Source organism: Lepidochelys kempii, chromosome 1 (assembly GCF_965140265.1).
Source record: "Lepidochelys kempii isolate rLepKem1 chromosome 1, rLepKem1.hap2, whole genome shotgun sequence".
In the NCBI taxonomy this organism is placed as follows: domain Eukaryota; kingdom Metazoa; phylum Chordata; order Testudines; family Cheloniidae; genus Lepidochelys; species Lepidochelys kempii.
In genome coordinates this window covers 259,796,576-259,821,106 of record NC_133256.1, presented here as the reverse complement: position 1 = coordinate 259,821,106, position 24,531 = coordinate 259,796,576, and the positions used below count along the sequence as shown (strand labels likewise).

General features: G+C 50.0%; 1 protein-coding gene across 8 annotated transcripts in view; it reads right to left on the bottom strand.

The window, feature by feature from the left end:
• Positions 1-1,446: 1,446 nt before the first annotated feature.
• The window catches only part of ZC3H7B (zinc finger CCCH-type containing 7B), a 65,673-nt gene continuing 42,588 nt past the window's right edge, over positions 1,447-24,531 (bottom strand). For all 8 annotated transcript variants that reach the window (XM_073327179.1, XM_073327181.1, XM_073327180.1 and 5 more), the window contains 6 exons: positions 19,038-19,171; positions 13,252-13,357; positions 10,366-10,474; positions 9,001-9,134; positions 8,059-8,222; positions 1,447-6,785 (listed from right to left, as the gene is read on the bottom strand). In XM_073327179.1, the coding sequence (XP_073183280.1) occupies positions 6,593-6,785; positions 8,059-8,222; positions 9,001-9,134; positions 10,366-10,474; positions 13,252-13,357; positions 19,038-19,171 (840 nt within the window). In that variant the 3' untranslated portion in view covers positions 1,447-6,592. The remainder of the gene's footprint in view (positions 6,786-8,058; positions 8,223-9,000; positions 9,135-10,365; positions 10,475-13,251; positions 13,358-19,037; positions 19,172-24,531) is intronic.

The following is a 24,531-nucleotide window of genomic DNA, read 5'->3' as shown; positions in this document are numbered from 1 at the left end:
AACAAAAAAGGTGAAGAAACAAACACTGATTTATATTTGGCATTATTAAATTACAGAACATCACCATTACAAGGTTTATCACCTGCACATTTGTTGTTTAACAAAAACAGATTACCTACGTTTGTTTAAAAAAGGATATAAAGAAAAGAATAAGTATAAACGGTTGAGTTTGTATCAAAAGATTCATTATGATACAAGATTGCATAAACTACCTTATTAGAAACGGAATGATAGAGTGTGTGTCTATATTGGTAGACACTGGGCTCAGAAAGCCATTGTAACAAAAGAGGTAGCACCTCAGTTTTATGATGTCATGACTAATAATGGTCAAGTGTATAGGCGAAATCAGAGACATTGCAGTTGTTACCTACAGACCAGACTTAGTTGAAAGAAGAAATGAGGTAGTACAGTACCAAGAGCAGGAAGAAAATGACCTCATTCCTCTCAATAATAAGAGCAACTTCATTAATACAGCAAATATAGAATTTAGACAGCCACTGCCTCAAAGAAGATCTGTTAAGACAATTTTGATATGAATAGATTTGTATTAAAAAACTAGAACACAGATGTGGTGTTAATGTGGATTTAAGAGACTGAATAGAATTTTCAGGGTGTGGGAGTGACTCCTAGAGAAGGCTGTTTCTCACGTTAAAAATGATAGATTGGCCTGAGTTCAGATGCTCTGTATATACGTTAGCTATGTCTCTAAGAAAGACTGTTAATAATCATTCATTGCTAGTAGCTTAAGACTAGTGGATTACTTGGATATAAAACCACACCAGGTGTCCTTCAATCCCATACGCTCTCCCCTCCCACACCACTCTCTTCCTGGAGCAGCGATGTCATTTATCAAGGAGGCCTTGAGGCCCAGATAAGGCCTTTCACCAAGCTCTTTGCAACACAGACACGCAAGTCATCTGGAGAGGGTTTAAAGTGCACACTTTTATTTTCTATTACAAAGGCTAAAAGAAGCAAGTTTGTTTTAAGAACAAAAACAAAATTGTTAAAACATCTACATTATTATCTTGGTACTAGACCTTATGAAAGGTACTAAGGTTTTCTTTAATAGTAAAGCGTGGTATTCTTAAATTACATTAATACAAAGACATTTTAAAGGACTCCATCTTATTACTATCCAGCTTAGAACTGCAGCAACCCCTTTGCTATTTTCCCCTTTCACATGCCAAGAGCACATCCATTTCTGACGCACTGTTCATATGAGCGGATTTGTTGTTTTTTGCTTCAAACATTTGGTTACCTCTGACACCAACTTCACAAATCCCTCCCTTCACTTAAAGGATTGGGAGAAGGATTTGTATTATATCCCTCAGCACTTAACAAGCTGAACTAAATCAAAGCCTGGTGTGTGTGTTGGTTTTTATAAATAAAGGGGCAAGATATTTTTCTTAACGTTAGCCCTCAGATTTGTTTTCTTGCTGAAAATCCTCCCCTTAGCCCCCACATAGCACAGGCAAGATTGTTATTGTAGGAGGAGTGAGTGCTGTGCTGAGCATACTGGTTCGTTGTCGGGTTCTTTTCGAACACTGGAGCTTATGGTTTAATTATCGTACAGCTGATAGTGCTGAGTATTTTTGGTGAGATGAAATATCACACTGAAAAAAGCTAAGCAAAATAAAACGAGGGGTCAGATCTGGAGTCTCCTGCCCTTTACATACATATAAGCAAAGCTTTTAATCATAACTTTTACTCATTAGCTAAGCACCTGAATGTTCTTTCACTAGGGTGGGGTAGGAAGGTCATCACCGGAGGGTTTTCAGAGGTGTGATCAGGAAAACCTGTCCCAGCTTGAACCTTATACCTGAACTCCTCCCTTCCTCCTCCTTTCTGCCACCCCAGCTGAGGGTGGGGGGGGGGGGGGGAGCCTTCAAATTGAAACAGGAGATGCTGCATTTCCTGGATTGAGTCCTTTTCCCTTACCCTCATTAAAAAAGATTCCTTCGATACCACACACATATATAATATTATATAGAGCGATATATTTAATACCTGTGTATATATGCTTCACAGGGGTCACATATATACACACTAAAACAAGTCTGTGACAAAATACTGCAACACCACAGATCAGGTTATCATATCTGGGAAAACAAAAATAGATACGCAGTGCCCATGAGCATCCCCAACCCCTGTGCCCCCCCTCCCCAGCCAACACTATCAGTCTGGAGAAGAGTGGGTGCAGAGCAGTTATTTTGATTAAAGAGAAGGGGGGGCATCACCCCGCTCCATAATCTAAACAAATGATCAACTCTTAAATCACGGCACAGCAAATGTGACAATTACACTGTAAATGCAGATTTGTTTTTAAAATAAAAAACAAGCATTTCTTTCCCCCTTGATTAATTTTTCCTCTCTTCTCCCCTGCACATGTGCCTGCTGCCACTCCAGCGAACATGGTACAAGCCTACGCACTGGTGCGAAGATCACTTTTTTGGTAAATTCTGCAGAGGGAGTGACCGGCTGAGCATGCGTTGGTAAAGCAGGGATTAGACCGCTACAAAAAGGGGTGTGTGAAGGGAAGGCTGAATTAGCTCATTTAGCAGCAGTTGGGTTCCTGTTACTTTGCTTAATCCAGTGTCTCAGCAATTCTATACATTATGACTATACTTGGCAAAATAGAAGACAAGCATCCCTCTCCCTTGCCATCTAGCCTTTACAATTTCAGTACTTGAGACAATGAAATGTACGTACTAGGAGATGAGGTGCCCAGTTTCAAATCTGAACAGAAGTCACACCTCACCGTTGATCAGTGGAAACAAATACAGCATCAGCCTGTTCAAAAACCATGGGCATCCAATAAAACTTGGGATTGGGATCAGTGGAGCAAGGATCTTTCCAGCTGCTCTGCTGTCTCCTTGAGGCATGCGTGCATGCGAGAAAAAGTATCCTCCCTTCTCCCACCTCTCTATCATAAACAATGAATACATACTCAATCTTTGTGCTTCAAATGCCACTTCCAGGCAAGGATCCCAAAGAACTGTACACATACTAATGAATTAAGCCTCATATCGTTATCGCAATTTGGCAGAAGGGAAAACTGAAGCATTGAGGGGCTAGCGGCTTGTCCAGGGGACCCAGTGACTTAACAGCAGTGGCTGGAAAGACCAGTCCCCAGGTCTCATTAATACCCCGAGGCTCTAATCACTATGCAAGAGCTAAGCCAGCTGCCTATGAGTTGTGTACGTCCAGAGTTAGGTCTGTATAAAGATGCCAGGTGCCAATTCAGTAACTCCCACATATTACTCCCTACCTAATATCTCTTGTCTAGGGACACGTGTTCTCAGAGGCAGGGTGAAGAAAAGGGGACCCATTGCTGCTTAACCCCCATGCAAAATACAGCCATGTTTTATTTATTGTCCATACAGCACTGGAGGGCTCAGACTTCTCACAGGCAAAACAATCTCATGAGACCCTACAAAGAAAACAAAACCAAAAAAACTACACACACATTGCTTTAAGAAGGTGGAACTGTTTGTTCTTGAGCTGATGGTGCTGTATCAAATTATGTACACACATGCACACTGTATTAAACTGTAATCAGAGTGAGGGGTAGGGAGGCTCAGGACAAAGGGGGAAGATGTCAGCACACCCACTCCCCAGTTACAGGTGAACCAGGATGAGGCACAAAGCTGACCCCCAGAGAAACTCTGGGGTGTTGGCATAAGCTCATTATTGCCATTATAAATACTGAGATCATGACCTCAGTGGAGTTATATCTGAGACTCTACTCCGCACCCCAGTTTGGCCAATCCGTTTGAGCTGGCTTGTTTTAACATAATTTAGATCATACCAGTATTGGAGATATAAAATCCAGCGAGACGTCCTATCACCACCCCTCAAATTAACAAGGCAAGAGTGCAGGTGGTATAGCATGCACTATGGACAGTCTCTGCCATCTTCTTAACATAACCCTGCATCAATCCCATCCCACCCAAATGATGTGGGGTCACCCCGCCAACCTGCTGACAGACGGCAAGTGCTGGGCCACATCATGGATCTTCCCTCTGGAGCCACGCATGCCACATGCGCTGATGAATCCCTTCAGCTGGGCTCAACGGAGAATGGTACCTGCTCTGACAGGAACAGCATTCAGCTGGGTCACTTCATTTGGCAACACTAGCTTCGCTTACAGTGGACACAGTCTACGGGCTGGTCTACACTGGGAACATACAGCCGTACAGCTACAACTCTCGGGGCGTGAAAATTCCGCACCCCTGAGAAACGCAACTATGCCAAGCTAACCCCCGGTGTAGACAATGCTAGGGTGACAGAAGAATTCTTCCATTGTCCTAGCTCTCCCTTCTCAGGGCGGTGGGTTATCAACGCCAATGGGAGAACTGCTCCTGTCAGTGTAGGAGTGTCTACACTGACATGCTACAGCGGTGCAGCTGCAGCTTTGCCCCAGTAGCATTTTCAGTGTAGACATACCCTCTGAGTATCAGCTGCTCCCCCTAGAGCTGACCTAATTCAAAATGAAAGTCAGCACAATACCAGCAGCGGACCTGACAGCTGTTCCCTTTCTTGTGCCACGAGGCGGGGTGATTCTATCAGAGGCTCCTGTATCCCCTGCGTGCCTGAATGTTCCCATGACAAAGAGGCACTCCTCTATTCTTCCTGCTGGGAGGGGCCAGTTTGCTGAAAAATGACCTTACTTGCAGCACCAGCAGTCTAGTGAGGGGAGGGAGGCACAAAAGCTTAGAAGCCAGTTTAAATGCAATGTTCGTAATGATTTAAAAAAACCACAATCAGAAAAGCACACTTCCTACTGCTGAACATTCCCCACCAAAAAAGCAAGGTGTAACCTGATGGGGACACTGCGTCTAGGTGGTTGTGTTTCTATTTACCCTGAGGGACCCTCATATTACAAATATGATCTTCCTCTTCTCTTCCAGACGGTTGTTGAACATTTTGGCCTCTGTCTGACAATGGATACAGGAAGAATTCATTTCCTTTTTCTTTTGGGAGAGCGGAGGGGAGACTGCAAGGGGACACACAGTCAAAGTAAAATCACATTCTAAGAACAAACAAACAAACAAACAAACAAACATTCTCCTCACTTGCATTAATAACTGGCTTCAGTTTAATAATCTAAAAGAACCTTTAAAATTGGTCTCTTCAGCACGCTATTGGTTTGTGTTTTGCACTTCACTCAGCTCCAAACTATCCTGGTCGGTTTGGTCTTCCATTTCTAGTTAGCTTTGTTTTCTGGTTCCCACACACTAGTCAAATGCTATTGAGCTTGATTTTGCAACACTGCAAGAGAAAGTTTCAAGCCCTTCCAGCAACCACACTGTATTCATTTCAATTGTGAAATCATTTCCAAACGCGTTCTTTGTCAAACACAAACTCTGAATTTTGGGCCTATGCTACTTGATAGTGTCCTTTAAATCGATTTATGCCCACTTCCTCTGACAGCACATTCAGCCTCTACAGACAAAACCCATATCCAAGTAACCAAGTATGTAGACTATTTAAAGACGTAATCCCCGAAGCAGAAGCTGACTGACTTTACACTGCTGACAAATAAAAATACAAGCTCCTTTTCTGTTACTTTGTTTTTTCTGGCTGATCCCAAGGCCCAGAGCACACAGATGACAACAGCACCACAGTATTAGCTATATCCTGTGGACAGACTCAGGTCTTACTTACATAATCACACTAGTTTTTAAAAAAACAAACAAAAAAAAAAAACCTGCACTCTTCTGTCCATGAGAAAGACATCAAATGACCCATTACTAGTTTGTTTTTGGGTACAATCAATAGTAATATCAAAAAAGTCATCCATGATCACTTTCAAACTGCCCCTTCTGCAAAAAGCACCCTGCTTGTTTTCTCAGCTATGCTCCTTGCATCCATGTATGTGGGGGCTAGACAGCTGTTACCCTCCTCAGTTGTCGTGTGCCTCAGGGGAAGACTTGGGATGTAATTTTGCTCCTTTGCGGTCATCCACAGCAGCTAACAGGCCAGGAGTTTTAAAACCACCCTTTTAAATCACATGGACTTAAAGGCTTTCCTCACCTGCATCTCAGCTATAATTGTTTTTTATATTGTTCTTTCAGGAGAGTGTGAAAGAGAAGAGGAATTTTCTCCATCATACTGAGGAGAATGAGCACAGAAGACTGCAGACACATATGCTCCAGTAACCCTTTCCCCAATCTCGGCTCCCCCTCTCAGATGCATTCATGACACTGCATTGTCCCAAAAAACCTCCCAGCTACTCTTAAGAGTCTAGAGGTGGGGAATTAAAACGAAAGGATTTTCTCTCTTTCATGCCCAACTGTGTTCATTCCTTTCAATTAAAAAAAGAAAAAAGAAAAAAAGAAGAAGGTGGGGAGAGAATAAGGAAAGAAAAGAGAAGATAGAAAATAAACTTTATGAGCACGGCATTCACTGGCCACAGAGGAATCGGGTCACAATTTCATTCACCACCGGAAAATCATATTGGTAATCTTGAGACAAAAGGAAAAAATAAAGTTCTCCTTGTGAGACATGTATCTCAGTTGCCTTGCCACAGTCTCACTCTTTGAAAACTTGCTTCTGCTTCTCCAGTCAACGGATAAAAACCACCCCCCAACTATACACCGTCCCGCAATAGGAAGTTGTATTTGCCGAAGTCGTCATCCCTGGGGCACAGCAGCATGTCCTTGCGAGCTTTGGCCAGTTTCTGCTTCAGCACCTCCCGCCGATCCAGCCACTCTGTCAGTTCGTCCTGGCCATGAGCAAAGCAACATTTCTCCCCCTCAGGGCAGGCCTTGGTCTTCTGGAACCTGCCAGGAGAGAAACACAACTCACTGGACTATTTTTTTTAATGGGGAAAGGTTTAAAGGGTTGATCCATTTCTCTAGCATTAACATTGTGCTGGATTCTAAAGCACTTTACAAACTCTCTCCCTGTATCGGGCTCATTCTCTGACTGAAGACATGTAGCACCACCTCCGGGGTGAAGCCTGGAGGTTGTTTAAGAGAGTATAGCAATAACAGGTTTGGCCAAGAAGTGATGTATCCATACCCAACTGAGACTAGAAGGGGATTTAGGGCTGCAGAACGAAATGACAAGTTGAAACTGGGCTAATATTTAGGGTTGAACAGCCCTACTCTTGAAAAAAACGCCAAGGGATCTTTAAACAGACACGAGTGACCAGGACCCCAGTTTTCTATTTCACCTCCAGCGGCACAGTGCCTCCGGTCACCATCTTGAGGCATGGACAAAAGAGAGAGGGGCACTCTAGTGAGACACTAAACCCACTTACTGAAGCAGCTGGGTTTCCCAAAGAGATGTCTCAGACAAGCAAGGACCTAGCCAGGCTCTGATTAGCTTGTGAGAGCTGATGTCACCATAGTCATGGGTGGCATGGCTGTTGGGTTAAAGGTTCTTTCATTTCCCAAAATATAAACAGACTGTGAGCCTGGAGAAGCATCACTCGTGCCTTTTAGTTTTGTAGTTTATCACTTTTAGGTGCGGGAAGGGAGTGTGTTCCCAATAATGCAAGGGTGGGCACACTTTTTGGCCTGAGGGCCACATTGGGGTTCCAAAACTGTATGGAGGGCCGGGTAGGGAAGGCTATGCCCCACAAACAGCCTGGTCCCCGCCCCCATCTGCCCCCTCCCACTTCCTGCCCCCTGACTGCCCCCCTCAGAACTCCCGACCCATCCAAACCCCCCTGCTCCTTGTCCCTTGACCACTGCCCCCGCCGGGACCCCACCCCTATCAAACTTCCCCGCTCCCTGCCCCCTTACCATGCCACTCAGAGCAGCAGCAGGACTGGCAGCCGTGCTGCCCTGCCGGAGCGCTGGTGGCAGGCAAGCTGAGGCTGTGGGGGAGGAGGGACAGCAGGGGAGGGGCTAGGCAGGACGGTCCGGCAAGCTGTAGTTTGCCCACCTCTTCAATAACATCTCCTACTTTTCGACCTCCCCAGAACTTCTGCGAGCTGCAGTTCCTTGGGGCTCCCCATTTAGGAGCAGAGCGACTCAGTACCAGGTCTGCTCTCCTTTCACCGGCAGCGGCCCCCCGTGTGGAACGGGGGCGTGGCGCACGCGGTACCTGTCACAGAGCCGGAATTCACCCATGGGGAAGCGGTAGTTCCAGCAGCTCGAGTCGTTGTCGGAGGTGAAGACCTTCTCCTTATGCTTCTCCGACTGGATGTGCTGCTGCCATTGCTTCTTGCTGTTGCTGTTCTTCCCACACAGCCAGCAGTGGTATCCCATCTAACCGGCACAGACCGAGCAGCCCGTTAGCGGTGCCCACCCTGACCTGCCCGGCGCTGGGGAGTGGAGAGGAAGGGATGTCCCCTCTCCGCCAGAGCATCAAGGGTCTCCCCACCCCACCCAGCACCTCCCTCCCTCTCCTGACACATCAGTGTTGGGAACATCAAACTGCTGGCCACAGGGGACAGGACTAGTCTCTTTGTCTGAGCCCACCAGTATCGCTCCCTATAAACAGCCATAGGAGGGATTGTTGAGCAATTAGATATGGTTTCTCCAGACCTTAGTGGCCTGCCCATCCCCCTTCCCCATACCTCTCCTCTGCCACACATTAGTATGCTGCCTATGCACTCTCCCCCTACTTCTCTTCCCACCCATTGGTGGGCCAGTTACACTCCCACAGATCTCTCACCCCCAACCAACTATTTTCAAAACGGCCAGCCGTGGGGCTTTGCCATTCCAGGGCCCCAGGGAAGGGTGGGAGCCTGGGTGGAAGGCGGGGGCCAAGGAAGCAGGAGTTCATGCGTAAGATACAGTTTCAGCTGACTTCTTGGATAAAAACATGTTTAACGGACAGAAAAGTCCTGGAGCAGCCTTGCTGACCCGGGCCTATGGCCTCCTGCCTCATCACTGCTACCCCGGCTGCCCTCCTCCTAGCTGGCAAAGATCACAGGCTTTTCCCCAAGGGAGCGTTCCAACCCTGCTGGATTTCCAGTTAGCACAGCCTCCTCTCAAGAGACTCCTGCAGGGATGCACAGGAGAGAGGGAGGAGAGGTATTACCATGATGTCAGCATAGTCAGTGGGCATCTGGATCTGCTTCTCTCCTTCCCGCGACGTGAGTGGTGTCCCCTCTCCTGGCTTCCCAGGGTTGTGTTTCTTTAGCCACATGTCATAGGTCTGCTGCATATCCAATACTGTGAGGAGGGAATCAGCCAGATCAGCCAGGCAACTCACCTACCCACCCACTATGGACACACTCAGAACAAGGGACCTGTACAGATCTGGTGTTGAGTGTGCACCCTCCCTTCAGTTACAGACACTCCTTCTGAGGTGCGGTTACCTCCTCAGGTGAGAGGCTGGGTAGGGAAATCTCTTTCCCTTGGTCTGGGGGAGGGAGGCAGATGCGAGTTCTGAAACTCACAGGGTACTGTGATGGCAGCTTTTATAAATATTGAGAGAGAAGGAAGGAGGGCAAAGAGTTAGCGATTGCTCTGGACTTCACACCCACAAGGAGGTGCCAGATCAGACCCGAGCCTGGTCCCTCTCACTGGGTAGCTCACCTCCTGCTGCAACAAAGCAGGAGATGCAACAAAAAAAAGTAGCGTATTTGGGTTTCAAATGTTGTGATTTTTTAAACAAAATATTAATTCAAATAGACATTTTCTTCGGAAACAAAGTATCCAAACACTGACATGGGGGCGGAGAGGGGGATCATTCTTTTTTGGCCAAAACTATTCACCAAATTTGACCCACATTTTTGAATAGTTTTGGAACCCCCCAAAAATGCATTTTTTAGCAAAATTGCCATTAGGTAAAGCATTTTGGCCAGCTCTACAACTCAACTGGCGGGACAGTGAGGTGGCAAGGGTAGAAGGAGAAATTTTGGCCAAGACCATGGGGCATGGTGACCACCTACATTTCCAAGAACTATTAACAAGTGAGGACAAGCTTGTTTGTAAGGGGCACTGCCCAACAGCATCCTCATTCAGGACACAAAGTTCACACACCTGTGTACGATCTTTCACACAATCAGCAGGGAATGCTGCAGCCTAGGCGTGAGGGACATTAGCAGAACAAGGGGAGAGGCAAGGACAGGGGCAGAGGTCAGGAGTGAGGTGTATGGAGCCAGGGCTAGACTAGCAGAGGAAGAGCAAAGCTGTGGAGCATGCAGGCGAGAATGGAATAGCACCAGGTGCGGGACTTGGATGCGCTGGCAGAAGGGTGATTGCGCAGCTGTGCGTGGCTGTCGTTTGAATAGCTCTAGCTCACGCTCTGAGAGTCTCATTTTTCAGAGTAATTTCACCCTCTTGCTGGAAAGGCGGGGGTGTGCGACATCCTTTCCAGCTCTGGGACGCCGGGGAGAAGGGGCGTAACATACCCTGTGCTCTTCAGCGTCCCCATTCCTGCCCTCAGCTCACCACTCACTTTTATTTTCTTTCATGAAGGTCCACATGTCTCTCTCCTCAGGGCTGTGGGCAAAGGAGCAGTTCCCAACATACTGGCACTTCCTGCCATTTTGTGCATGGATACACAGCTGTCAAGAGACAGAAAAGAAAACACAGCCCCCCCCCCCAGACCCTTCTGGTTAGGGAGGCAGAAGAGAAAGGGGCAGACCAACCAGCAGAGGCACTGAGCAGGTGATGCTGATCACTCGTGCCTTTTCTCCCTGGGTCCCGTAAGACTTTGGGGGACGAGATCTTTGTATAAACGTACAGGAGGCTTGAGTTCAGTGACTTTCCTCTCACTACCTATCCACCAAGCCCATGGCTGGCCCGCTTACAGATAAGGTTACTCATGGAGCCAGGTGAGGTGGTGGAAAGCAACTTAAGGGGACTCTCACTCATGTCCTCTCCAGCCTGATGGATGGAGGTCTTTAAGAGATGGAGAGGCTTTCAGAGGGAAGTGGAGAGATACCCAAGGTGAGTTTGGATTCAGAGCAAAAGTTCCCAATGACAAAACTCTACTAGGAACAGCAAAGCTTTCCCTGCATACTTCCAGCCCACCCATTGCTAGTAACACACTCGCTCCCTTTCCCCCTGTAAACAGTCCTGCCAAGGAGAGTCCGGAGGGCTCAGCGAACAGCGGGTGGCATATAGAGCCTTTCCTCTCCATTCACGGCTGTCCTTATGCACAGCCAAAGCAAGCAGCTGTTTGGGGCCCTGTCTCCTTCGCAAATCACCAGCTGACCGTATCTCCCGCTTCAGCGCCAGGAAACGGGTCCCCTCCAGATCCCCTCTCCTCTTCCAGCAACCGGGCTGGAATTACGGCTGGGTTTCCCCCCATTTCAGCAGCTTAGCCCCTGAAAACTGTCAAGCTAGCCCTGACTAAGCTGATGGCTGCAATCCAGCCCAGATCAGCAGTGACACCTAATTGTTACCCACTGGGAAGCTGCAACGTGGCCCCACATGAAATGAGCAAGGCATGGTATGAAGAAGGGAAACTGCCTTTCGGAAGCACCTGACCGCAGAGGTTTTTGACACTGCAGCCCCCCCACCGAACCGTCTACCTTGCAAAAACCACCCCCGCAGTTAACACACCGACCCCTTGTTGCAGCCTCAGCAGCAGGGCCAGGGACTGAAGGCGTCACTGGAGACATAACCATTCTCTCGCCCCTTGGAAGCGAGAGAGAGAGCGCGCAGCAGGGCCGGGGTGGGAAGCTTGCACTCTTGCTGCCCATGCACTACCTATTGTGGAAACAAACCAACGGGTTCACTCCCCAGCAACAGCCAACGTGGCTCCTTTTCCACAAACACTAACCACACGTGTCCACCCGCACAGGAAAGAGAGGAAAAGCCCCGCAGACTCTCCAGTAACATCAGTGCCAGCGGCGGCGTTTGGGGCCGCAGGTCAATGATTCCCTCACAAGCTCAGGAAGAATTCAGAGCCAGGCCCAAGGCTCTTGTCAGGTCCTTCTCTCAGGACACAGACTCACAAAACAAAAGCTGTCACCCTAGAGCACATGTGCTGCCCCCGCCCAGGGGTCCCTCCTTCTGCAGCTCTCCCATGGGCACACCCCCCTTCCTCTTAAAGCCCCGCTGAACCCCGTGACAGGCAGGCCTTAGCCTCCTCCTGGCAGTGCCTGTCACAGGCTCTTTAATGGAGGCACGGTGGAGAAAACAAAGGGCTACTTCTTCTGCCAGACACCGGCTCCCATTTCCCATAGCACTCATGCCTCCTTTTGCACTACGAGGAATCTTAAAAACAAACAAAACCAAGTCAGCTATGCTGTGAGTCCACACCCTTCCCCTCTCCCTACCCCACAGCTGGGATCTCTCCTGGGTGACATCTCAACAGCAACTTAGTCTGACCTATCACCCCCTCCCACCTCCAGCACACATACATGATTTTGGCTTTGGGCTGAGAGGGGAGAGACACAAAAATCTGATTAGGAACAGACTGAAAAACCCAGGACAGTTTCCCAGAAGTCAGCAGCCACTCCAGGAAGAAACTCCCACTCCCCCAGGCACTGCCTGTGACTGCCATGGCAGCACATGGAAATCTTTCATTGCGAGGCAACGGAACACACTCAAGCAGCTGAATGATCCAACTGACAGAGGTCACAGATGCTTTATAGCTACCCTGGCTGTGAGCAGAAAGGGATCCCCAGCATTTTCACATGGGCTCCCCTATGGCTCTAGATTAAGACATGCCAGACACCTCTTAATTGAGGGGAGGGGAGCTCTCTGAGGCAGAAAGGAGAAGGGCACTATCCCACCTCCCATCACATGCTGAGCTGGGATTGGGCTTTACAGCTTTTCACATAGCTCTGGGGTTTTAATTTAGGGTGTGAGGGTTTTTTTTGTTTGTTTTTTTTAAACATATCAGTTTTCAAATCACCTTTCAAGAGATCTGTAAAAACTGGTGGAAGTGGCTAGATTGGAAGCCTAGAAGGCTAGTGCTCTCTTTACCAGCAGAACAGGAACAGCAAAAGCAGGGACAACATAAGCTTATCCCATGCCTACTGCCCCACCTGTGACCTGGTCTGGAAAGGTGTGACCTGAGGTGAAGGGCTAGATCCCATCCCCTGAGCCGGCCAGTCCTATAGGTGGTGACGGTGTAAAGAGCAGTGTCAAAAACCTTGCTGCAAGGGTCCTTTCATACCATGACACGGAGCTGGCTGAGATGGAACTGATTTCTCTTGGCTTTCAGCTGGTCTTTGCTTTCCACCCGAGTCCACGTCTACCTACCCACCCGATCATTTACAAAGCACGCGCCCTCGGAGCATCGAAGCACTGGCTCCATGCTTGGTGCGTGCAGTGTTGCAATAGGAAGGGAGAGGATTCTGGAGCCACAAAGGGGTACAGGGCTTACATCATATTGCTGTGGGAAGTTGCGGATGGAAGGCAGCGGTCGGACAGATACCCACTTCCTCTTTGCTTTGGACATCACCAGCAGGACGCGACGCTCCTTTGTCCAGCTAGGAAATGGGGGAGGGGGAATTAAAACAAAAAGGCAGGAGGGGAAGCAAAGGGGGTTTAAAATATCCCATCACCACACCAGGACCGTCACTCAGCCTGCCCCTTGCACTGGTTGGTAGCTGGACTGGGACGCCTGTGTGCGCATGTGCTACAGGTAACTACAGCAGACGCACCAGAAGAACAGACTGTAGCTCTCCAGGGTGAGCCAAAGGGACCCTTTCCTCCCCCCCCACAACCCACTCTTGTGAACTGCTGAACATCTGCAGCACTCCATCCCCAGGGGTGGCTGAACCGGTCCTGATCTATACAGTCTGTAAAAAACAAACAACAAAACAAAACACCACTTCGGGACCCCTCAGGGTGAGAGATGCTGTAGAACATCCTTACACACAGACACTGCACTGTGAACAAGATCCTACAGTTAGGCAAATCACTCTTCCACAATGCCGTACAAAAGAATCAGAAGAGGGTATTGTGGCAAAAAAAATCCAGGCCAATAGACCACAGTCAGAGAAATGACATCCCAGGAAGGGAAGGTGACAGTCCCTCTCTATGTAGCACTGAGGAGACCTCTTCTAGAGCACCACATTCACAGACCAAGGCAGAGAAATGCAACAAAAATGATCAAAGTACATACCATGGCTAAAAGTATAACCAATAGCGATAGGATTGCCACCTACAAACAGCAGACGTCTGGAAACAAGTTTGGAGATGAATTGTTTTGGGTGCTCCAGCTGAGTATAGCTAGGAGAAATGGGATGAACTGAACAAAGGGAAAGTGGGCTCCTAGAGTGGGGACTGTGTAAGCTCCTAGAGAGGGGATTGTGTCTTTTCTCTCTCTGCAAAGTGCCATGCCCAAAAAGGGCCCTGCATACAAATGAAAAATAATAGAATCTGACAGCAGAAAAAAAACCCAACAGTTACCTACCTTTCCGCAACTGTTGTTCTCGGAGATGTTTTGCTCATGTCCATTCCAGGTGTGCGCACGCCCACGTGCACAGTCGTCAAAGATTTTTGCCTTAGCGGTATCCCTAGGGCTGGCTGTAGCGCCCCCTTGAGTGCTGCACTCATGCGCCGGTATATTAGGCACTGCCAGCCCTATGCCCTCTCAGGTCCTTCTTGCCAACTCCTCCGACAGAGGGGCAGGAAGGCGGGTAATGGAATGGACAGGAGCAACACATCTCGAAGAACAACAGTTACGAAAAGGTAGGAGACCGTTTTTCCTTCGAGTGCTTGCTCACGTCAATTCCATTGTAGGTGTCTCACAAGCAGCATCAGTGGAGGTGGGCTCGGAGCTCACAGTCTTGCAGCTTGCAGCACTGCTCTGCCAAAGCCAGCGCCGTCTCGAGCCTGCTGGGTAAGAGCGTACTGAGACGTGAACGTGTGGACATATGACCAGGTAGCGGCCCTACAGATCTCTTGGATTGGCACCTGTGCCAGGAAGGCCGCTGACGATGCTTGCACCCTAGTCGAGTGTGCCGTCACGATTACTGGTGGAAGCATCTTCGCCAGTTCATAGCAGTGGTGGATGCAGGCCGTGATCCAGGACAAAAAGTTCTGAGTAGACACTGGGTGACCTTTCATTCGGTCTGCCACTGCAACAAACAACTGCACTGAGTTACAGAACAGCTTCGTTCTATCTGTGTAGAAGGCCAGCACCCTCCTGATGTCCAGAGTGCGTAGCCTGTGCTCCCTATCTGACGTACGAGGCTTTGGAAAGAAGACGGGTAAATATAGGTCCTGGCCAGTATGAAACTGGGAAACTACCTTGGGCGGAAATTACCTTGGGTGCGGTCGTAACTGGACTGTATCCTTGTAGAAGACGGTATAGGGCGGCTCTGAAGTAAGCGCCCCGATCTTGGACACCCTGGGGGCCCGATGTTATCGCAACCAGGAACGAAACCTTCCAGGAGAGAAGCAGGAAACCAGAGGTTCAAAGGGAGGCCCCAGATGCCTCAACAGCATGAGATTCAGGTCCCAGGGAGGGATGGGATCCTGGACACGTGGGTAGACACACTCCAGACCTTTCAAAAACCATGCCATCATGGCATGAGCAAAGAGCGACCTGCCTTGGAACGGAGGATGGAAAGCCAAGATAGCAGCCGGGTAGAACTTGATCGATGACAGGGACAACCCTTGGAGTCTGAGGTGCAGCAGATAATCCAGGATCTCCTGCCGTGGGGCCTCCTCAGCTCAGATACGCCGTTCGGAGGCCCATCACATAAACCTTTTCCACTTGGCCAGGTAAGTCACTTTGGTGGAGGGTTTCCTGCTACTCAGCAAGACCTGCTGAACACAGGGGGAGCACACCCGTTCGTCTGTGCTCAGCCACGCGGTAGCCAAGCGGTCAAGTGCAGTGCTGTTAGGTTCAGGTGCAAAAGGCCGCTGTAGTTCTGGGACAGCGGCAGCAGGGTGGCTACCGAAAGGCTCAACAATGTGCCAAACCAGTGCTGGTGAGGCCATGCAGGGGCTATTGGGATAATTCTCGCCCCGTCTTACTTGATCTTCACAGGGACCCTGTGAATCAACGGCACAGGTGGAAAGGCATACATCAGCGCCCCCGACCACAGAATGAGAAAGACGTCCGATAGGGGGCCCCTGTTTATTCCCCCCGGATCAAATAGAACACATGGCATTTTCTGTTCTGGAAGATTATGCTGACCGCCTCCAGATGGAGCAGCCACTTGTGGTGAGATGAGAAAGTCTTGCTAAGGTGATCTGCTATGATGTTCCTTGTTCCGGGCTGGTGCGCTATCATGCCGCACACAAAAAAATCCCGAAGGCGGAGAGCTTCTTGACAAAGGGCCGAAGACCCGGTGCCACCCTGCCTGTTGATGTAATACATCACGGCAGTATTGTCCGTCAGGATCTGCACCACCCTGCCCTTCAGGAGGGTCAAGAAAATTGCAGAGTACAGCCCTGAGATACTCTGTCCAGCACCCCGCAGTCCGAGGTGACCTGTGACCAAACGGTAGGGATGAACATGATCAAGGAAAGAACAAGGTGGATGCGGGGATTTGACTGGGGCGTCGCTCTCGAGCGCACCTTCAAAATGAGCATTTCTGGCCCTGGGATGCTTTGCCAGGCTGGGCTGCACAGGTGGCGATGACGAAAGCTCGTGTCTCTATCCCTTCTCCTTGCAGACCCCTGGAGAGGCTGCCAAGGCCTTGGTAGTGGGTGCAGCCAGAACTGCTTCCGTGCAGACTGCGGCATATGCATGCCCAGTGAGCAAAGGGTGGCCCAAGTGTCCTTTAACCTAAGCAGGCTTGCATCAGTCTGCTTCGAAAAGAGACCGTCCTCACAAGTTTAAACTGTACCTGCCAGAGAGGGCCTGTTGGTTCACCATGTGGAATTGCAGGCTGGCTGTTGAATAAATTTTTCTCCCCAAAAAGGTCCAGTCTTTTGGCGTCTTTATTTTTGGGAGTTGAACTGGTGTGTCCCTGCTTGTCCTTTTTGTTGGCCACAGAGACAACCAGCAAGCCCAGAAGTGGATGGGTATAAAAAGGTACTTGAACCCTTTGGCTGGGATGAAGTACCTCTTTTAGGCCCTTTTGGAGTGGGAGGGATGGACGACGGGATTTACCAGAGAGTCTTGGCAATTTTCAGGACCCCATCATGCACTGGAAGTACAACACATGCCGGGGTAGAGGCTGAGAGGACACTGAACAAGGTGTCCACCTGCCTGGCCATCTCCTTCACTTCTAGGGCCAAGTTCTCGGTCACCCATTGAAGCAGGGCCTGGTGTTCTTCTAAAACTGTCCGGCGGGCTGGCCCTCAAGGGTCCCGTGACAGCCTCATCCAGGGTTGAGGACGACAACTGTACTGCTGGGGGAGGCTCCGGAGCATCATCCCCCCGTGGAGGAGCGGGGTTTTGGGGTGGATGCCGTCTCCTCTACTCCGACCTCCAAGCAGGTCTCATGCACCTAACCCGGTGCCGCCGGCTGTTGCTCCAGGTGGTGGCAGATGAGCGATGTGAAGGGGGCATTGTCATTACCAGCATGCCCCATGCACTCTAATAAGGCCACTGCACCGGCCACGCTGCCAAGGCAGCGCTGTAGATGTCAACACAGCATCAGGTGCCCAATCGCGCTGGTGGGGTCTTGGTGAGGGGCTGAACTGCCCTTCCATGCCAGAGCAATCCCCTTCCGGTGACCACGGCAGGGCCATCACCGCCTGTGTCTGCCTGCTGACTGTCGCCGCCAGAGACCAGTGCCTGGAGTGGGGGGGTGGGAGTGGGGAAGAGGAGGAAGAGAGACCGGTGCCGGCATAAAGGGGACTGGAATCGCGACGGGGAGTGCTCCCACGGGGCAGGCAACCAAGATGTGTGCCGAGAGAATGACTGGCGGGAGGGTGAACAGTGCCGGTAGAATGGAGACCGGTGCCTCCCCCTAGGTGATCAGCATTGAGATGGTGGGGACCGTGATCGCAGTGCCGCTGACCGAGGGCGAGCCCCAGAGGATCTGGGGTGCGATGCTGTAGATCTGCGATGCAGAGATGGAGAGCGCTGCCTTGTCTTGGGGGATTGGTGGAGCTCCACTACCCCCGGAGGGGTCTTAGTGGCTGGCTTGCCCTTGTAGGGAGCCTTTGCCACTTCCTGTGGCACGGGAGGAGACCTCTACTCTCTCAGTGCTGGGGGAGCTTGGGAAAGCGTCAATGCCGCCAGAAGTTTAGGTCCCCTAACCCTCCCGGGAGTCAGTGGTGGCTCCTTTAAGGGGCTAAGGGCCCTGAACGGGAAGCGCGTCCACATGGCTCTGGAGCGACTGGTTGGCCCGAACTGGGTCCTTTGCTTGATGCCCCATGGCCCTTCTTGCCCGGTGCCGGGGAGCCGTGCTTTTTTGTTTTCTTTCTGGGCACCGGCAACGGGAAGCAGTGCCGGAGGTGTGCTGTGCACTGAGGCTGAGTACTAGGTGACTCTTGGTGGGACGGCTCGGAAACCAGACGAAGGGCAGCCTCCATGAGGAGAGCCCGGAAACAAATATCCCGCTCGGAGTCCTGGGTCAAATTTTCTTTTTTTTACAAATATGACACTTGTCCTCCACATGATTCCAAGCACTTGAGGCAGCTGCTGTGAGGGTCACTTAAGGCATAGGCCTGTTACAGTCCATGCAGGGCTTAAACCCTGGAAACCGGGGCGTGCCCCACCTGGGGCAAATTCCCCTCTGGGACTCTAACTTCTAACTACATTTAACAGCTACTTAACACTAACTACTATAAACAACTATTTACAAGGCCCTAAGGCTCGAAGTCAGAAGAAATGAAACTGCTAGCCCTTGCTATGCAAGGAAAGGTGCTCTGACTAACCACCCCTGGCAGTAAAAAGTAACAGATGGCATAGTGCTGGCGGTACTTGATATACTGACGTATGAGCACGGCAGTCAAGGGGGCGCCACAGTCGACCCTACGGATACTGCTAAGGCAAACATATCCGACAACCGTGCACATGGGTGTGTGCACACCTAGAATGGAATCGACACAAGCAAGCACTCAAAGAATGTTTGCTAATGGTGATGTCTATTAAACTGTGGAAGAGTCTCCTCAAGGGAACAGTCTGCCAGGATGGAAGCCCTCACAGATATTTCAAAGTAGCCTGTATAAAGCACTGGAGAATGAATACATGGCGGGGGGAAATCCTGCACTGAGGCTAGGGGGGGAGACAGAGGAGAGGGCAGGAACACTCACCAGTGGCGGGCTTTGGCACTACAATACTTGAGGTCCTTGTCTGGCTCCACCACCTGCCCGTTCCTCCAGCATTGGCCACAAACAAATTTCATCTGGAGGTCAAAGCTGCTTGACGTCGGAGCCCGGGGGGCAGCCTGTGAAGGATCACATGAAGAAGCAGGATTCAGGCAAATGGACCTCAACACTTTGCCCCAGTCATTACTGTGTACATGCATGCGTATGCCCTGGGATAGATGCCTTTCCCCATAGGCACTTGTACACTACAGCAAAGAGCATAGTATAAAAGCCAAGACAGAGGCAGACTGAGCTCTCATTTGGCAGCACAAGCCATTGGTCCATCAAGATACCAGATCAGATCAAAGCACTGGTCAGTTTAGTCTGGTTTCCTTACTTCTTGCCATATGACATAGGGCCATTGATCCCTCCTGTTTGTACCCTCTCTCTAACAATGGCTAAACCCAGGTCTTCAGAGGAAGACACAACCACCTCACAATGCACGTAACCAGGCCACACACACACCACTAGCGCTGACCGAGGGCTCAATCCGTACCCACTGGTGCAGCTGCAGACAAGGGGTGGGGATTCATTCGCAGGGAGGGTAGGGGGCATCTGCACTGAACTTCCTGGGGATGCTGTCTATCTGGAGAAAGCAGTTTAAAGTCACAATTTGGGCCCCTTAGGAGCTCTGATAGCAGAGGAGGCCCCCCAGGCTGCACTGAATCAACATGTCTCCTGGTCACACTACATCCAGCCACCGCCACCCACTTTTGGGTCACAGCTGGATGATGCGGGCCCCATCTTGTGCCTCTAAACTCCATTCTGGGCAGACTTTCCACCCCTGAGGTTCCTGTGCCCTGAGTTGCACAGCCAGACTCAACCCACCAGCCTATTAACCAACATGTGACCCGACGCTTGAGAATTCATAGCCCTTACATCATGATCCCTAGCTGAAAGAGTCACAAAATGTCCGCAGTCCTTTCACATGCTGTCTAGGGAGGAAGAATGGTCATATGATTAAGATACACAATTTGCAATCAAGAGGCCTGAATTCTGTACCTGCCTCTTCCACGCACTTACAGCAGAGTTACATTTGGAATTTGCGCCACTAACTCAGGCACTTATACCTGCAACAACAGGGAACACGTGATGTTTGAGTCTACAGCTCAAGGAAGAAGCAAATGCAGATGCAAGGAGCTGTGCTTAGCAGCCAACCACCTGGGGTGCAGCCAAGGATCCAGAGCCAAGGCGGAATTCCCAAAGGAATGCCCCTAGAGGCGAGCGGGCTGCGGAGCCCAATGATTTTGTGCCAGTACACGCGACTGTCTGCCTGTGCCAGCTAACCAGCTTGCACCAGCTGTCCCATATTGACTTTCCTATGCTGGGCATTTACCAGAGAGCAAACAATCTCCATGAGCAGCAGGTTTTAGTCAGTTTGCTCAGCAGCAATGTGGATCCTAGGGACGTTTGGGCCAATATCTGGCAGGTGGAAAGGTCCAATGGACAATGCAGAGCCCAACTGTACCTCAGTTACGGACCTACAGGCTTCCAGTTCGCAGACTCAGTTCTTTTGATTGAGGCAGATCTGGTGGCATATTCATTTTCACCAGCCCTGCAAGATCTGCTGTATTATCCTACCATGTGGTATATTTCCCAACATAACCATGAGATGCAGGTTAGCTCTACCCGACAGGCCAGACTGACATGTCAGATCCAGAGCATGACAATGTTCAGGGACCTGAGAGGATTAGCTGAAAAGGTCCTAACAGTGTCTGGCTCCTGTTCCGAGAACTTCAGGCAGGAGCTAACCAAAAGTTTTCTGATGTGAGTAGTGCAAAGACCGTGAATATTTACTGTGACGATCAGGATCCAGACACCCCAAGAGGAGAAGAGAAGGTTTAAACCCACAAAATGAGCAGTTAAACCAACTGAATTACAGCATAATACAGTACGCAAAATTTATCGAATAAGGTCTTTCACAAAAGCTCGTCATGCCCTGAACTTGCTGGCCAGTATGAGATATGTACACGGAATGAGGTTATGACTCTATGTGTACAGAAAACTGCTCAGAAGCTGTACTACATCTCACAGCAGGGCAGTGAGCCGTCAAGCAGAAAGGGGCACCACCCAAGCCAGGTGTTTTAACATGAAACCAGCTTTTTTTTTTCAGCCCAGAAAAAGGCAACAATGGACCATTAGCGATAACGGGAAGGCAGAGAGACAGCCTGGCTATCAAGCCAAGAAGGAATTTCCCCACTCTGGCTAAGCAGGAGTCATCGTGGACAGAGAGAAAATAAAAGGGAAAAAAACCTTTTAAAAACAGGCTTGAGACTGAGGGCTCGTCTACACTTAAAAGGCGACAGTGGCACAGCTCTGTAGCCGTAGTGTTTCAGTGTAGACGCCACCTACACAGACGGGATGGTTCTCCTGTCAGCATAGGTATCCACCTCCCCGAGAGGTGGTAGCTAGGTTGACAGAAGAATTCTTTTGCCAACCTAGGGCTGTCTACATGGGGACTTCGGTCGGCTTAATTATGCCGCTCAGGGGCGTAGATGTTTCACACCCCTGAGCGACGTAGTTAAACCAACCTAATTTTCCAGTGTAGACCAGGCCTAAAGTTTTTTATTCCAGAACTTGAGGGACAGTATCTAGGCAGGAGGCTGTCCATGAATGCTGGATCCCTTCTATAGCTAGAGGGTATGTGGAGAAACTGTTTTAGGGCAATAGGTAACTTGTATTTGAAAAGGGATTTTATCTAACACGGAAGAGTAAAGTCGGAGGTTGTGTCTATGTTTATTTACTATGTAACTTGTACAGGTTTTCACGACTTTACAATTTCATCTTTGAACCTGTGTTTTTTTAACAAACAAAACTTTTGTTTATTTTTACCCCAAGCGGGTCTCTAGTGTGCAAATTGAGTGGAGAGTGGGGGCCAAAGTGAACTGATAACTGGGAGCTGGTTTCATGCCTTTAGGGGTGAAGAACCAGATGGGAACAGTCTGAGCATCTTGTACTTAAGAACTGGGGGAGAATGAATTTGGGACTGGAAGGGCTGGTGGGGGTCTCTCTGCAAGGAGCACCTAGGCTGTTGAAAGCCAGGGTGAGACCTTGTGCTTGTGGGCAGGCTGCTGGTGTCAGGGGATTGAATCATAGCTGCACAGCACAGGGACACAAGGTTACAGGGCAGGCAGTGACAAAACCCCTAACCAGGCGGGTGATCCCCAGAACGTCTCACTGACCATGTGCAGTAAATCCAGCATGCATGCATGCTCAGTGGGGACTGGGCGTAAAGAGTCAAAGCAGCTGCTGCTATACACAGCTGTATTTGTAAGGACATGCTACACGTCTGGCAGACTGGTAATAAAACAGATCGCCGTGACATGGAAATTAGGGTCTCGAGAGGTTGCTACACATTAAGTCAGTCAAACGGGCTTCAGGTTATAACAGCGCCCATTGTTATGAAGCCAACACAGAAGACTACAACAAAGTTAGCTACTAAACTGTAGCAACCAAATGAATCAAGACTTTGGCACGGTCGTTCTTAGCTTTATGTTCCAAATAAGGCACCAGACACATTATAAAGGAGGCAAAAAAATTCTCCTTCCCACATTTTCCCCTCAGTGTCTAGCTACCAACTCTGATGCTCACCTCAGATGTTGTTCAGCAGCTGGCCACTGTGATGTGGCACAGTAACTTCTGGAGTTGCAAAGACCTCCGGGAGCCAGGGTAAGTCTACTGCAGATTCCCCAAACCACCTCCTCTCTCACCCACATCCAGCAGCCGTTTGCTTCTGCACTGCAGCAGACTCTGATCAGAAACTTCTCTGACCAGCTCTGGGTGAATGGCCAGAGAGCCCCACGTCCTCTGGGACTGAGCTCCAGCACTAGCCTGCAGAGCAGGCCTTTGGCATGTGGCACCTCCTGCGTGAGCCTCCTCGTCTGCACAGCATTGCGGCCTTACACGGTTCTTCTCCAGCCAGAGGCATCTAGCTGGTTTTGGGGCTCAATTAGCTGCTGTGACAGTTTAGGTTGCTCCTAACCCTATAGGAGATGCCTTGTTCCTGCTGTCTGAAGAACACCCTGAGAAGCTGACATCGGAGCTATTTAAGTTAAGGGTGGGAGGAGGGGCTAGTTTGCACAGTGCTCCTGGGAAGTTGCCTTTGCCATGCAGCTGAGTTGTGAAGCTGGGTGGATGTTATGCCAGATTAATCTGCTCAGGCTGGAGAAAAATAAAAGCAAAAACAAACTTCGCTCTGCCGAATGGGCTAGCCCTGCCCTGCAGTCTGCAGCAGCGAGTTGCTGACTCTCCTGAGCCTACTGTCCGAACACTCACTGTTGCCAGAGCTGTGGTGCGCTGCCAGGCACGCATGTGGCTTTAACTGACTGTAGGACAGTCTCTCTCTCTTTTTAAAGACACAAACGATGCCGTGCATTGGCGTCAGGCTGGGGCACCGACCAGCTCCACGCTCGTGACAAGGGACGACGTGATAAGCAAGCACCTTCCAGCTACACTGACAATATATCCCACGTGTCCCACGACAAACACAGCGACACAGGCCCTGCAGCTCTGTTATGTTGCACACCACCACAAAACTCAGCGCCTGGCTGTCATGCAGCTTTATGAAACCGTTAGCAAAGGGGGCTGGAAATTGTCAGCTTGGTCTTCAATCCCCACAGGCACTGATGTCCTCCTGATCCTGGCACTGCACATGTCACTGCTATAGGCCTTTAGCAATAAGGGGAACCCGCATATTCCAGGTGTTATTTCCTACTTCCCAACCTTTGTCTTTATTGTTTGTACATTGTCCATTTTAGGACCTAATCCCTCTGCTAGGCCGAGGCACCTCAATTCCCAGTGATTCTGATGGGAGCTGAGGACGCTCAGGGTCTCACCCGACTGGATTCTAGCTTTTCAGCTCTGCAGGGAGGGAACTGGCTCCTGTGGTCTCTACACTGCCAACAAAGTATTGTTGCTCTGCCACCCAGGCACGGCCCCTACATCCTGGGTGAGCCACTAGACTCCTCGGTATGTTGCAGATGGAAGCCAAGACCCCCCCTTGTGGCAGGAGGGTTTAACAAGGCATCCCCCGGTGGGGTTTGTATGCCAAGGCCTTGATTGGAGGCATAAAGAGACTCTGCTCCTACTTTTCTCACCTTGTCAGCTGCACCAGACAAGTAAAGAAGAGAGAACTCTGTGTTCTAATGCAGCTTTAATCTGACCCCAGGGCGGGGCTGGGCTCAGATGGTTACTCACCAGCTGGGCTCTGTTCCACAATGCAAACAGCCACCACCACCAAGGTAGAGGGCACGTGGTTAGGGCTAGGTCTGCCTGACACCACCCAGACCCTACAGCTCAGAAGGAGGCAAGCGTGGAGCAATGCTCTCTGCTTAAACACCCCTCTTCAGGGTCAGCGCTGTCTTGAAAGCCTGGGGGGGAGGAGGAGTACGACCAGGGGGACAAGCAATGCCCTCCATTTGCTCTGCCCTGCAGCCAGGTT